The sequence below is a fragment of the Taeniopygia guttata genome, chromosome 14 (genome assembly GCF_048771995.1).
Source record: "Taeniopygia guttata chromosome 14, bTaeGut7.mat, whole genome shotgun sequence".
Lineage (NCBI taxonomy): Eukaryota > Metazoa > Chordata > Aves > Passeriformes > Estrildidae > Taeniopygia > Taeniopygia guttata.
The window spans coordinates 13,296,189-13,311,275 of NC_133039.1; the positions used below are offsets into that span (position 1 = coordinate 13,296,189).

The 15,087-nt window shown below is 43.6% G+C and overlaps 2 protein-coding genes across 5 annotated transcripts in view; one reads left to right on the plus strand and one right to left on the minus strand.

The window, feature by feature from the left end:
- KATNIP (katanin interacting protein) overlaps positions 1-6,411 on the minus strand; it is a 55,428-nt gene extending 49,017 nt beyond the window's left edge. For all 3 annotated transcript variants that reach the window (XM_030284673.4, XM_012577495.5, XM_030284674.4), the window contains exons 1-4: positions 6,270-6,411; positions 5,538-5,662; positions 5,034-5,109; positions 3,431-3,600 (exon numbers count right to left, since the gene is read on the minus strand). In XM_030284673.4, the coding sequence (XP_030140533.4) occupies positions 3,431-3,600; positions 5,034-5,095 (232 nt within the window). In that variant the 5' untranslated portion in view covers positions 5,096-5,109; positions 5,538-5,662; positions 6,270-6,411. The remainder of the gene's footprint in view (positions 1-3,430; positions 3,601-5,033; positions 5,110-5,537; positions 5,663-6,269) is intronic.
- Positions 6,412-6,518: 107 nt separating this feature from the next.
- Positions 6,519-15,087, plus strand: part of GTF3C1 (general transcription factor IIIC subunit 1) — a 39,327-nt gene continuing 30,758 nt past the window's right edge. The window contains exons 1-8 of one of the 2 annotated variants that reach the window (XM_072935685.1): positions 6,519-6,821; positions 7,928-8,137; positions 8,304-8,480; positions 9,533-9,676; positions 10,239-10,335; positions 10,790-10,913; positions 13,771-13,926; positions 14,535-14,650. In XM_072935685.1, coding sequence (XP_072791786.1) covers positions 6,592-6,821; positions 7,928-8,137; positions 8,304-8,480; positions 9,533-9,676; positions 10,239-10,335; positions 10,790-10,913; positions 13,771-13,926; positions 14,535-14,650 — 1,254 coding nt within the window. In that variant the 5' untranslated portion in view covers positions 6,519-6,591. The remainder of the gene's footprint in view (positions 6,822-7,927; positions 8,138-8,303; positions 8,481-9,532; positions 9,677-10,238; positions 10,336-10,789; positions 10,914-13,770; positions 13,927-14,534; positions 14,651-15,087) is intronic. The other variant, XM_012577414.5, reaches the window with a different exon arrangement.

Genomic DNA, 15,087 nt, shown 5'->3' on the forward strand with positions numbered 1-15,087 from the left:
AGATTAAGCAGAATGTACTGGGTATTGAACATACTGTGCAGAGAAGGATTCTTCATGTGTAAGCCATAAATGAAGGACAAACAACCATTATCCTTCATTCCTAAGGTAAGGAAGAGTTGGTTCAAGAACTTCTGCAAGAATTCTCTGTACGGTCAAGGAGAACTAAGGGCCTCTGTGCTGGAAAGGGTCCCAGCTTAGAGTGGAACAATGGATTTTTGAGAAGATGCCTTGATTGAGAGAAAGAGACAAACAACTTGCAGGTCACATCAGCGTCCTCAATGGAACAAAGGCATCACCAACACTCTCAGTAGCATCCTAAATAAAGGCATCTCATTTCCTATGGCCAAGACAGATTTACAGCTTCCATTTCTTCTCAGTGGAGAAAAACAGCTGATGCAAAACCTTTTTTCTTTAAGCCATAATTTAATGGTCACCCTAAGGCTGCAGGAACTGGCACTACCAATAAAAGAAGCTATTGTCCTACAAAGGTCATAGAATCACAGAAAGATTTCATTTGGAAGAAACCTCTGGGGCTCACCAAGTCCAGCCTTTCCACTCAGAGCAGGGCTTACTTCAGAATTACATCAGGTTGTTCAAAGCAACTGCCCAGAAGCCCCTCAAGTGTGCTGCAAATGTGAGTAGGAAAGGGAGAGATGGCAGGGCTTATGCTACCACTGCTGAGGACTTCATCCTCAGAACTGCTCAAGTGGCTGAAGAGACTCTTTACAAGTCATGGAGTGACAGGACAAGAGGGAATGGCTTCACACTGACAGAGAGCAGGGTTTGACTGGATATTCCCTGGGAGAGTGGTGAGGCCCTGGCACAGGCTGCCCAGAGAAGCTGTGGCTGCCGCGTCCCTGGAGTTGTTCCAGGTCAGGTTGCACAGGGCTTGGAGCAGCCTGGAACAGTGGAAGGTGTCCCTGCCCATGGCACGGGGTGGAACTTTATGGTCCCTCCCAGTTCTGTGATTCCATGACTCTGTTTAGTGATGGATTCATGTGACCAGGTCGCTCTAAGCAGGAAAAACAGTCATTGAAATCCCAGGCAGAGGCTGATGCAGCTGAGCGAGTCATCCGTGCAACAAACATTACTTTGGAACAAAAATATCCTTCCCATGGGACAGATGGGATGTGAATACCAACCAGTACCTGTCTGGGCGCACACAACAGCTCCACTGGTGTCATTCCCTCAGAGATTTGAGCTGTCAGTCCCTGTTTGACTATACAAGAACTGAGAAGTTCATCCTCAAAATATTAATCCTAATCCAAGGAGACCCCACATTATCCTCAAACCACGTATTCATGACCACACAGACACTCACTGGAACTACAAACAGAGTTGTGAAACCATGTGTGGGTTATAGACCCAAAGAAATGCCAACACACCTAGAGCCCAGCTTCACTACCTTCCAACCTATAATTTCCTTTAATTCATTACCAATCCTAAACACAAACCTTTATCAATCACTATTATCAGTAATTATTCCTAGGGAACACAAAGCAAACAGCCCTGACAAACAGATTTATTATTACACTTTCAGGAACCAGAAAGAGGGATTTATGCCTGTTCTGGATTATTAAGTACCACCCATTCCTAATTTTTCAGTGAAGACTAATCCTATAGACGGATGCTTTAGAAGTAATAAATGATGCAATAACTCTCATGGGAGATAGATAGGGAAAAAAACTCAGTGTTTTATCTCAGCTAGGAATCATTCCTGTAAGTAAAATCATATTCAATCATTGAGAAGAAATACCTTGAAATGAAAGAGACCACAAAAATGCTAAGGTAGAACTCCCAGGCAAGAAGCTCATACAGACCAGCAGTGACTCTCATTCTGGACTCCAGCAGCAAAACCAAATGAAAGAGGAAAAATGACAGGATGGTGGTTCAGGTGGTATCTTTCACTGCAGCTTCATGGGGTTAAAACAACACCACTGGAGAGTTAAACACACTGAGTTATCTATCTTCTGTAGAGCTGGTGCTACAGTCTCTGATAGATGGAGTTGAGGAAAGGAACAGAGACTGCAACTGGAGCCTTCAGAGATCCCTGAGTCATGTATTCTACCTTGACTGAAGCAAATGGCTTTAAGGGACCATACAAATAAAGAATTTTAGTTAAGCTGAGATACAACAACTGCACAGCAGAACTTTAAGAGAAAATTTCTCTTGACAGAGCTCCACTAGAGCTGCTGCCACAATATCCCTTCACAATTTTTGGAGCAAAAAGTCCAAGATGTTGATTTACACTCTCTTTAGCTACCTGAAGATGTATCAGCCCTGTGTGACAGAGCACCCAATTTCCACCATTTCCCAGAACATGACCATTTTTACATCATTACACACAAGGTTTCACTTTCACAGAGAATAGTGGAGCCAGGTGACAAGCTGATTCCTCATCACCATCTCACACAATCTGCAGGAAATTATACAAGCTGAACACAGCTAAACCTGCAAACAAGTAGTATGTGCCCACTGTAGCAGGAAAACAAATTAAGGAGATGAAGTTAGAGCCATGGTTGGAACAGTTATTGCAGGAAAAGTTTGTTTCTGGTATCATTGAGATTAATAAACTTTCAATCAATAAATTATCATAGTAGGTAACTTTTTTTAACTCTTTGTGTCGTTTTAGGTGAAAATGAAACTTAAGCAGGCTATCACACATTAAAAAACCACTCTGAGATAGGTTGTAGCAAGTGTGAACGTAACTGACTAAGGCTGGTAAACTGCTTTACACAGGGATTTAGTAAAATCAACTTTCTTTTCATTATGCTAAATAGATTAGAAGGCCAGTAAGCTCATACTTTATACTTTCATGCATGCAAAATTATTCCTGTCACTGCACTGCTCTCAATGATAGACAGACTTAAATTAGAAACAAAATACCCATTTTTCCATAAAGCCAGCTAATCACTGGGGAAAAAATGGTCGATTTTCTTCACTTCAAATATTTAAATAAAGATTAGCTATCTTTTTAAGACAACTATTATATCTTAAATGTAATTTATGAGCTTAATGAAGCTATTACTGGATATAATTTGATTACAGTCTATGTCATCAAATGTCATTTGTCCTCAAGACACCAGCTTGGATAACACTGAAGTCCATCAGATCTTAAATCCTCTTAATGGTGTTAAGTGTCAAAGGTATACCATTATTTTCCCCTGACAATTTATATACATTTCTAATCTTCTACTTTTAGTTAGAGCTGTTTAACAAATGAAAAGGCAGGGAAGTTAAATGTTGGAATTAAAGAGGGATCAAGTGAAAAATTGATAGGGTGTTGCAGAGACTATTCCTTACACACAACCAGCTTAAGCACTCCGATTTCCAGGGAATTTCATCCCACCAGGCTCCAGAGGTGTGTTCCTGGGTTCCAGTGACCTCTCTGACTTGAGTTCCAGCTCTGCCAGGCTGCCAGGGCACTCACCATTTGTCCTGCTGGCTCTGGGCCTGTTTCTCAGGCAGCTGTGTGGGATGATTTTCCTGGGGTACTTTCTCAGCTCAGAGTTAGCTCCATTCACATACAGAGAAAATCCTTTTTCCAGCTGCTCCAGTCTGATTTGCACGGGATCTTTTCTTTTTAACCGCTCCTGCAGCCTGAAGGAGAAAGGCCAATAATTCATCTTGGCACAGTGCATACACAGATGGTCAGATCTTCAATAAATACAACAACACACCATGACATAAAGCTGAAAAATATGTTCCCAGTTCAAGGAACCCTTTCAGAATACATCTTCTAGGGTCTGTTCCTGTTCTGTAACATGTGCATGAGCACCCACACACTGTAACAGATGAAACTTGACCAAGCTTTTCCTTTCTGAGGTTATTGTTATGTTATTTCTTATTTTACATTATTTTTTCCATTTGGTATTTTGCATATTTAACCTTTCTTCTTAAGAATTTTAAAGAATTTCTCTTGAAATTTCAAAAAGCTTAAAAATAGTTGACCCCTTTTAAAGAATAAAAACAATGATTTGTGTTTTCAAACTGGAGGTGGAAAGCCCCCAGCCAATACTGCAGTTAGAGATAGCAGAAAATTAAATGCTGGCTAAAAATAATGCCCTTCCATGGGCTCAGTTTCAGCTGTTCTCCCTCTTCCAACTCTCATTTTCTCTCCTTTCACCACGGGTTATACCCAGTCCATGTTAATTCCTGTGGTGAGGTGACAAGCAGGCCAGGAGGTTGGCATCATATGGGTGGCAATTTGTGAATTCCCCTGGTTTCCCTCTGACTCCAGGATGGGTCAATCCACAGGCCAAAGTCCCCCACGTGTCTGTGTTGTGACACAAGCCACCTTTTCCCAAAAGCATGTCCCCAGCAGTCAGAATTAGAGCTCTGATACCAAGGATGCAAGTTGGTTTAACCATAAAATAAACTGGTTTTATCCTTTTCCAAAACTGCTTTAGGATACTATATAGGAAAGAAACCTGTGGTCATAAAACTTGCCTCGTTTTTTAACATAATTGTATCCTTCAAGGTCTTTTTACTAAACCAGTTTGTTATATAATTTGATTAGAAATCTCTTGTGTCAAAGGAAGGAATCCACCAAGAAAGTTCTGTAGACTCTCCAAAATAAGATATGATGTTCATCTGTCCAGGGTATAGTGACAGAAACACATGAACAAAGAGGAAAAGAAATGTTTGAAACTTGTCTGATAAACACTGGAGTTTGCAAAGGCAACCTGGCTGTCCTTATTTCCCACTTTTCTGTATTTCTGACAACATAACAACTGTGCCTCATAACTACATCCTCACAGAGCATGAGCTGCCAGTTACTTCTGAATCTACAACCTCTTGCTCTATGAACAAAAATCTTCCCTGTCACTGTGGAAAAAGTAACTATTTTATTAATAAATGTATTTATATGTTAAATGCTGAAGAAACATTGTGATCTCCTCTAGAAATGAGAACTTTTGGCAAACAAAGAGAAGAAGAGAGAAACACCTGAATGTTTTAAGGCACAGCAATCAGACTTTGATACAATACAACAAATACTTCATACCCAAAGTGGTAACAAATGCGAATATTACCGGTTTCTCTGCTGAAGGGATATTAAATATTCGTCATGTTTTTCATCAAAGTCAGTCACCATGTCTTAACATAAACCTGAAATGAGAATATAATGGTCACACTGAATGATTTATTATGGGGTACCACTGGTTTTGCACCCTCACTAGATGAGAAGGCTATAAACTGAAAAACATTCCTCTTTCAACCATGCATAAAGCTGTCAGGGCTGTAAATAAAGCTCCCAAAGAACTGAGGAAACAGTAGGTGTTTTACTTATTTTTCAGAACCCTTCACAACCTACAAAAGAACCAAAAAAACTAAAAGTAGAAGGCATATGCCATGACAAGTTTATAATGCCAGACCTGGCAAGCAAGAAAACCCTAGGGCACAGCTGAAGAGCTGTGCCCAAAGCCCAGCTATGGAAGGAATTCTCTGAGCTGCTACTACTCGTTAGGTCAGCTCATTCTACAGCGTATTCACTGCTGGAGCCGTATATATTTGAGGTGTTTAATTAAAGATTTTACCTGGCTTGCCATTCAAGCAACATGAATTTTTCCAGCAATCCTCACCACACCGCTGCCGCTTGTGCCAAGGTGTGCTCTTACACTCTCCGAAGTTTAAATGTGCCACCAGCACGTGTCGTGGAGCTCTGTAGCAAAGAGAGAACCGCGTGTTTTGTCTCTTACGGACCGCGGGGCAGCTCTGCCAGATCCCGACCCCGCCTCGGCTCCGCGGTGCGGGGAGCGCGGGGGAGCCCCGGGCACGGGGACGGACGGACACGGAGCCGGGACAGAGCCCCGGGCACAGGAACGGATGGACACGGACCTGGGACAGAGCCCCAGATGGACACGGACCTGGGATGGAGCCCCAGATGGACACGAACCCGGGACAGAGCCCCAGATGGACACGGACGCGGGACAGAGCCCCAGGCACGGGGACAGACGGACACAGACCCGGGACATAGCCCCGGGCACAGGAACGGATGGACACGGACCTGGGACAGAGCCCCAGATGGACACAGACCTGGGACAGAGCCCCGGGCAGGGGGACAGACGGACACGGACCCGGGACAGAGCCCCAGATGGACACGGACCCGGGATAGAGACCCCGGGATAGAGCCCCAGATGGACACGGACCCGGGACAGAGCCCCAGATGGACACGGACCCAGGATAGAGCCCCGGACACAACCCCAGGATGGAAACGGACACGGACCCGGGACAGAGCCATCAGCCAGAGGCCCTGGGCGGACACTGACCTCGGACACAGCCACAGAACGGCCCCGGACTCGGGCCAGAGGCCTCAGCTGGACACTGACCCCGGAGAGAGACCCCGGGCAGAGCCCCCAGCTGGACACGGACCCGGGACGGACACTGAGCCCTGGACAGAGCTCCCGGACGGATACGGACCGGGGAAAGAGATCCCGGACGAAGGCAGATGCCGGGGCAGAGTCCCCGGACACGGCCCCCGGGCAGAGACTGACTCCGGCGCGGGCCGGGCCTGTTGCTCGGTCTCCCTGGCGACGGTCGCGCCTGGCCCCGTCAGTTCCTGCGCGCCGCGGCCCGGAAGCGGCGGCGGGGATGGAGGCCATGGAGCCGCTGTGGGCGCTGCTGGACGAGGTGGCCCTGGAGGGGCTGGACGGCATCACCGCGGCCGCGCTCTGGCAGCGCCTGGCCGCCCGCTCGCCGCCCTTCCTGCTGCCGCTGGAGCCCGACACGCAGCAGCTGCTCTGGGCCGCGCTCAGCGCCCAGCCCGACGTGCGCTTCTACCTCCTGCCCCGGCCGCGCCCGCCGCTCCGCCTGCACGACCGGTGAGGGCAGCGACCGGGCGGCCCCGGCTCCGGCCCGCCCGAGAACCTGGGACTGGCTGCTGGGCTAAACCCGGGCCTGGTCCTTGGGCTATACCCGCCTGATTACCGGGCTAAACCCGGGCCTGGTCCTTGTGCTATACCCGCCTGATTACCGGGCTAAACCCGGGCCTGGTCCTTGTGCTATACCCGCCTGAGTACCGGGCTAAACCCGGGCCTGGTCCTCGGGCTAAACCCACCTGATTACCGGGCTAAACCCGGGCCTGGTCCTTGTGCTATACCCGCCTGATTACCGGGCTAAACCCGGGCCTGGTCCTTGTGCTATACCCGCCTGATTACCGGGCTAAACCCGGGCCTGGTCCTCGGGCTATACCCGCCTGAGTACCGGGCTAATCTCGGCGTGGTTGAGGGGCTAAACCCGGACTCATTGCTGGCTGAACCAGGCCCAGTGGCCGGGCTGCCCACTCTCGCCCGGGCTGTGCTGCATCAGTACTTGGGTGGCCGGTGACAGCACGCAGGTGGCTCTGAGCCGCTGTTTAGGTGTTATACAAAGAATTTTCACTGTTCGGGGGGGTCAGGCTTAGGAATAAGTTGCCCATTCTTAAGACACCATATCTGGAGGTGTTTAAGATCTGGCGCTGAGTGATGGGTTTTAGGGGTCACTGTGGTTTTAGTGGTGGATGGCTGGATAATCTTAAAGGTCTTTATCAATTTTGATGATTCTATGATTTAGGAGACCTGTATATGGGTCCTGGCCTGATTTCCATTCAAATGACTGCTTGCTATTTAGGTACAGGCAGAATTTGCATGTCCTGGTCAGCAGGGTGAATCTACCTGTCATTTTCCTTCCCTGTGAACTGTATGTTTCTCTTATTCCCACTACGTTTCTTATTCCCACCACATCGTTGACTTTTCAAAGATTAAATAATGCATCTCCCTCCTTCTGCATGCTGAAAAGGTTTGGTCATGCTTGAGGAGTACAGCTCTGCTCTTCATATTTTTCCAGTTTAGAGGTTTCAAAGCAGCTTCATTTTTCCAAGATAATTTCTGAAGGTATCAGCATTGTCTGTGACAGTCTTGTATTTCTCCTTACTTTGGTTTTATTTCAGATATGAAGAAATAGACCTTGAGACAGGAATATTGGAAAGCAAAAGAGAGCCTATTTCTTCAGATGATATTTATCCTATCCACATGATTTTGGATAACAAAGATGGCATACAAGGTTCCTGCCAGTATTTTAAAGAGAGAGTAGATATCACTGATCAAATAAGGAAGAAGGATTTGCAGCCTTGTTATACTTACAAAGAAGCTGTTGAAAAGTGAGTGAAATCCTTATATCTGGCATTCAAATTCTTCTAATAAAATTTAGTCTTTGTTCAGTTTGTACAGATTATATCAAGAGTGGTATTTGTAGAGGGAAAGGGATTGATCTCTCTGTTTTTATGGAGCCAATAACAAGACATTATTTTTCCTTCTGTTTCTTAGATGGGGAGAGAAATTAGTGATTGTTGCTTCCCAGGAGCAGCGTTACAGAGCTTTGATAGGCTGGGAGGGGGACCCTGACTTGAAACTCCCTGACTTTTCCTACTGCATTCTGGAGCGGCTGGGCCGAGCTCGGTGGCAGGGAGAGCTTCAGAGGGACCTGCACAGTGGGGCTTTCAAGTAAGTTTGTGCCTTGCTCTGAGAATTCAATCCAAGGTTGTTTTTAAGTATTCCTGTGAATATTTGAGCTCTCGTCTATGTTGTAGTGCTTCATGCTTACTACCAGGAGTGCTTGTTTTGGTAGAACTGTACTGGTCTCATCCTTGAGTTCATTGCCCTTCCTGATATTTTCACAGAGAGCCAGAAATTTGTCTGGTGGGTCAATACTCCAAATAGGTTTCTATTGTGAAAGTTCTTGTTTTTTCTAAATAACTTTTCCTTCAAAGTTAGTACTGAAAAATTATTTTTATTTCCTTTTCTAAATTGTTGTCTAAGTATCTTACCCACGTTCTGAAGGAATTCTTGGACAGCCACCTTTTGTCCACAGCATTTCCCTGTGTGACATCTCTCAATTGGGAGGGAGCCTGAGTTACCACTCCCAAACTAGGCCATGTATTTTGCTGATTGAGGAGCATTACACATCTTCTTAGAGCTACCTTCTGGATGTGTCCTGAAGTTCTGGACAACATCAGCATTGCTCTAAAGAGTCACTGCTTTTAGGGCATGACAGGATTGTGGCTTGCACACCACCTGACATTGTTTTTAGCCATTTAGGGAGCTCTTGTAGGTAACTAAGATGATGGGGACAGAGCGGGAACTTTTCTGTTAGTTTGGTGGCCCAAGCCAGCTCACCAAGGAGGGAAATGAATCCCAGAGCTGTTCCAAGGAGGGCAGTGACTGCAGCATAGCCACAAGTTAGAAAGAGAGGATGGAAAAGTAGAACATGGGGATACAATGCTGATTCAACCCCCTCATCAAACCATGTCATGGCACTCTGTGCCTAAAGGCTCTAAAGCTGAGGTATTTCTCAGGTCAACTGGATAAATTATAAAAATAAATTCACAGGTTTTCTTAAGTGTGGCACTTCCTAACTTTGAGTCATCACTTTGAAAATTAGCATGTGTCTCATTAAGGCTATGGGTAATATAGGTAAAGTGTTCTGGGTACTGTATAATTAGAATTTGTTTGCAGAAGTTCCTATTCCTATAGATATCTTGCCATCTTCTCTTTAGAGTGGATGCTGGAAAGCTTCATTATCACAGGAGGGTATTGGACAGAAGTGGTCTGATAACGATGCAGTCCCACGTCATCCGACTGCCGAGTGGAGCACAGCAGTACTCAATTCTGCTACTCCTGACTCGCTTCCATGTCGACAGGTATGGTTTAAGGGTCTCCTGGGTACTCTTCGACCTTTTACTGTGATGAGGGATTGTTTTGTTGTCACAGAACCATCAAAGTTTCCTGGAATTGACGCTTTCCAATTTATTAACTTCTCTTCCAGATGTCGGCCACTTTAAAACTTGTCTTGGAGCTGTAAACAACAGGTTCTTCTAGTGCCTGTCACCGGCCTGCATAAACATAATTCTTCTTTTTGTAGCACTAATCATTCCATTCATTTGGACTGTTTTCACTTAAACACATTTCTAGCTGATTTTTTGTTTTGTTTTCCTGTCTTGTTCATTATTAGAACTAGTGCTTCTGTGGGTTGCCAGTGAAGTAACAGCTTGCGCTTAGTCATTGTATCCTCCTCGAGGTCTTTTCTTAGAGACAAATTATCTCATGTGCTATTCACAGGAGGAAAAGAAAACCAGAATTCCTAAACCAATCTGAGAATACTTAGCTTACTTTCTCTAGTGCCTGACAGTTTCTAAAGCTACAATTCATGTTTATGAAGTTATATGCATACTTACATGTAAAATAATTCTCTTTTTTGGTTAGGAGGAGCAAATACGATATTCTGATGGAGAAGCTCTCAAGTATGCTAAGTGCTCGTTCAAACCAGATGGAAACATTGGGAAACTTGAGGGAAGAATTGGTGAGATTCATTACTCTTTAAAATTCTCACTCAGTAGAATCTAGATGCTGAGTATCAAAGGCACTCATTCATACTACCTGCTTCAAAAGTTGCACAAAATTCTGGGCTAGGATAGAAAAGGGATTTTACAAACCTACTAGATGAAGCTGCTGTTGGTGTTTGTCATAGGGAAGCAGTTGTGTTCCAACCACAGCCTCAGAAACATTTTGTCAGTGGATGTCATCATGCAGTTCTTACTTTTCCACTGCTGCTGTTTGGGTAGGTGGCAGAGCTGGAGGATACAATATGCTCAGGAACATCTCAGGTTCTGCACTAAAAGGCTTTTAAGTTTCTTATGGATATCCTACCCCAAAATATGGTTGTAAGAGCAGGTGGTGTGAAAGCCTTTGATACCAGTCAGGAAGAGGTGAAGTTTTTGGGCTGCAGTGACTTTTGCCATTTCTCTTTGCATCAGGGCCTTTGTGAGAGAACCTTCAAACGTCTCTATCACTACATGATGAATGCTGGTCTGGCCAAGGTTGTGTCTGTCCCCTTGCAAGACATAAACCCCAGTGGAGGACCCTACAAGACAAAGAAAGGTCTTGGTTTTGCTCTCTTTTTGTGTGATTACGTTGATGCCATTCTATCTATGAGCTTCATATCTTAAATTAAAAGAGGTGTAAGTAAGAAATCTGTCCATGCAGTTAGGTAGATAAGTGGGCTACTAAAGTTAAAATGCTGCAGCCCACTTGAATTAAGATTTGTTTCAGATTTTTAGTGTAAGCTGTGGTCTTGGGACCTGATAAGACTGCTCAAGCCAATACAGAGTAGGAAAAAAGCAGTCTGCTAACATTTCAGGTTGAAGTTAAATGACAAGTCAATAAACTTGACCAAAAAAATAAAAAACTTAATGTTGAAAAGAAGGCTCATTATGAAATAAGTTAAAAACAGACTATTCTTGGTTACGACTTTTCCTGAAAGTCATGAGAATGCAAAGCTTCTCTGAAAAATTTCCTATCAAAGAATGGAAGTAAGGTTTTACAGCACTTGGAATTCACAGAACACAGAATATTCTGAGTTTGAAGGGACCTCCAAGGATCATTGAGCCCAGCTTTTAAGTGAATGGCCTATACAGGGCTCAAGCCCACACTTTTGGCATTATTACCTCACCAGCTGAGCTGATAATAGGGTTGAGGTAAGTGAGATACCCAAAATTGCTGTCCAAAAAAGCCACAGTCTGCTGAGGGGTGGTTTAATGCATAACCAATTCTGAATGCCAATTTAATTGGTTCACAGGAACTGCTGATAACTTCCAAACATGTAGTGCAGAGACAAAGAGCAGGACTGTATGAGGAAAGGGAACAAAAGAAAGCAACTGTTCTCAGGAAAAGATACAGATAAAACTTGCATGGGGAAAAAACTACAAGAAATAATAATAGAAAGTATGAGGAAGGATAGTACCTCCAAAGGAATTAATATAATTCCTGAAGGAAATTGAACCAAATCCTTAATCCCAAGAGGAAATCCTAAGAGGCAGATTTGCAGGGTAAAAAGAAAATAGCTCCGAAAGATGAAGTGTCTGTTTTAGAGATATAATGAACTGTTTGTGAGGGAAAAAAAATTGATATTAACTAAACATTGCAAGTTACATAGTCTTTGTGAATAGAAGTGATCTTAAAAGAGCAAGTGAAAGAGCCAGTAAAACCATGAAAAGTTCCAGAAGACAAAAGAGTGCTGATTACATGGAGTTGGATTAAGTCTGTCGATAAGACGAATTCCTTCAAATTTTTAAGTCTGGGGAAAGGAAATTCTCCATAGGGAAAGTGTATTCTGAACAAAGAAGCAGAGGCCAAAAGTAGGTACAGCATCAAGCCTGGCTGAGAGAGAAATGACCCAGTCTTTCAGGGGTGTTCTAATGAGCTGCAAACACTTGGAAATACCACCCAGATGACTCGACAGCACTCCTAAAAACAGTTTATAGGCAGTAGTAAAAGCATTTAACTTGCAATTAAGGTATTTACTTAGAAGACAAGAAAATACAAGTCCACTTACAAACCTGGTTTCAGCCCCCAAGGCAGTTGTGTTTTATGTTCTGTCAGAGATTGGCAGAACAGCAGCTGCATTTGCTGCTTAAATTTTGTTGGGAAAAATGCCACTTGATGAATCTTTCACTTGAATGATAATTCCATCTTACAGATGTAAAAGCTGAAAATCCACAAAAATGCCTTAAAAACACTAGGTATTAAAGGAGGATGAATTAATAATAGGTGATTTTCAGCAGAGATCAAGATACTTTAATCTCTGGACTCATACAGGAAAGAAGATAGAAATATGTGGGACACACTGAGGATGAAGCCAGAGCATCTGCTATGGGAAGAACATTATTGGGCAGCAGGAGCTAAAGGAAAAGGAATTGGTTTGTTTTGGGGGATTTCTTTTCTGTGGGGAGTTTTTTTTGTTTTTTTTTTTCAAATACTGCTTCCAGTGAAAATTAATGGGCTGTAGAAATACAAAGGATGTAATAACAGTGCTTGCAACCCTACCAGAATGTCAACACTTAAATCCTAAGCAGCATCCTACAGAAAGGATTCAGCTTGAGGAAAAATAATCATATCATGTGGCCTGGAGCACAGTCACATGGTGAAGTGACTGTGGGTTAACTTTGTGTCAGCTGGGCATCAGTAACTGCTCAGATATATAAACACAAGATTAAATTCATCAGCTGAAACCTTAGTGATTCCTGCTAAAGCCTTCACCTGGCCTTTTCACAGCAGTGTGTAGCAGAGGAGCAGGGATGGCTGGAGGTGTTCTCCCCACTGCTGCAGGATGAACTGGCTGCTGCTGCAGCAGCTGCTGAATCACTGCAATTTACCAGGGTGGCAGTGTCCTGTAACCCAGTTGGAGGTACCACTGGTGTGAAGTGACCCAGCAGGAGCTCAGCTCTCCTGCAGCCACCTGTCCTCACTCCACCCTTTGCTGGGATGTCCCAGAGAGTGGAGAGTTACTACAGCACAGCTGATGGACAGGAGCATGCTAAGATGTGAAATTAAATTACCTACAAGAATCATGTGGCTGGTGGGCAGCAGTGTGTTCTGTCCTTTTAGAAAGGAATGGGTTAATACCCAGTCAAATAAGCGTTCTCCAGGTGTCATTCTGGGGATCAGCACTTAATCCCTCCATTGATTTATTTATGCTGTGGAAGTTTCTCCTACTGGACAGTCCTAGCATTGGCACAGATGCGAAGGTCTGGAGCACCTCAAAGATTCACCTGATTGCCAGATTCATACAAAGGGAAAAGCTGTTGCCAGCCTTTCCTAGAAATACCCAGGTTTCTTTAGCCATTTGTTCCCCATTGCACTGCTACTTCTTCATGTTGAGAAAAAACTAAAATTGTTTAAAGCTATGCACTCCCCCTGCACTTTGTTAGGAGTTGTTACTAACACTCATTTTTCACAGGGACTGATGTCATGGTCCGTTGCCTTAAACTGCTGAAGGAATTTCGGAAGAAAATGGAAGATTATCATGATGATGATGAAGAGATCATCACAAAAGTTGTTCAGCCTGTGGATATTGTTTGTGAAAGGGATATGCTCACCCAGGCTTATCAGTTAAGTAGGTGATTTAAGACATATGAAGACTTTTCCCATTACCTCCTTACTCCTTGTAGTATAAAAGAAATGTGTTTATTGCATTTGTTTTTACATTCTGCTTGCTTGTGTATGAGAAAGTAATTTTTTAATAGCAAAATGAGCTTTATATCCAGATTAGACTGGAGATGCTGCCACCTGTTAGCCCTTCCTGGAAGCTTAGCAACAATGCAGCAAAAACAGGATGTTGTGATGGAATGAGAAAAGATGAAGCAAACAGTGTTCATTATTCTCCTATCTCTTTTCCTTTCCAAATGGAGAAATTAATATCTAACTGTGGAAAGCTGCCAGGGAAAAAAAATCATCCATGCTTCTAATTTGAAGCTGTCACCTCCATACCTCATTCTGCTGGGCACTGCTTCATGTAAAATTGTGGTTTATGAGAGTATTTGGCTGAATATTTTATGTGTCTGTAAAACTGTCTTTATTTAGTGGGGAATCTTAAATTTTCTATTCTGGCATATAGTGTTGTTCAGGGAAATATTAATGTATATAGAAATAGATATATATAAAATTCAGTCAGATTGTTTCCCTGAGATTTTTTGTTTTGTTTTGTTTTGTTTTCTTCAACAGTTGAAAGTAGAGGAACCAAAGGTATTTCTCAGGCAGAACTTCGCCTGGCTATGAATGTGGGGAAGCTGGAAGCCAGGATGCTCTGTCGTCTTCTGGAGAGGTACAAAGTTGTCAAGGTGAGGCTAAAATAAAGTAATTCAGATACTTACTGAAACTGAAGGTACAATTTTGGTTACTCTGGGAATAACATTGTTAACCTCAAACATGAGAAACTGCAGAGATTTTTAGAATGACAGTGGGAGAGTCCTGGTAAGATTGAAAAGAGAATTAATTCAGTTGAGGAAAAGGTGTGTAAGACAAGGGCTCAGTATTAGGATTGCAACCTGCACTAATCAGAGCACTGAAGAATCTTCTCAAAGACTCTTTGTCCATGTAAGATCAACCTTTGAAAATACGAGGAAATTCTGGAGCAAAACAGTTACTTCTCTAGGAGTTATGATGATTAAACTTCTTATTTCCAGATATTTCACTGGTTTTTTATTTCACAAGACAAATCCAGCTGTCATGTCTTGCATGCACCCAACAGTCCCTTTCCACAAAGGCAGGATAATTG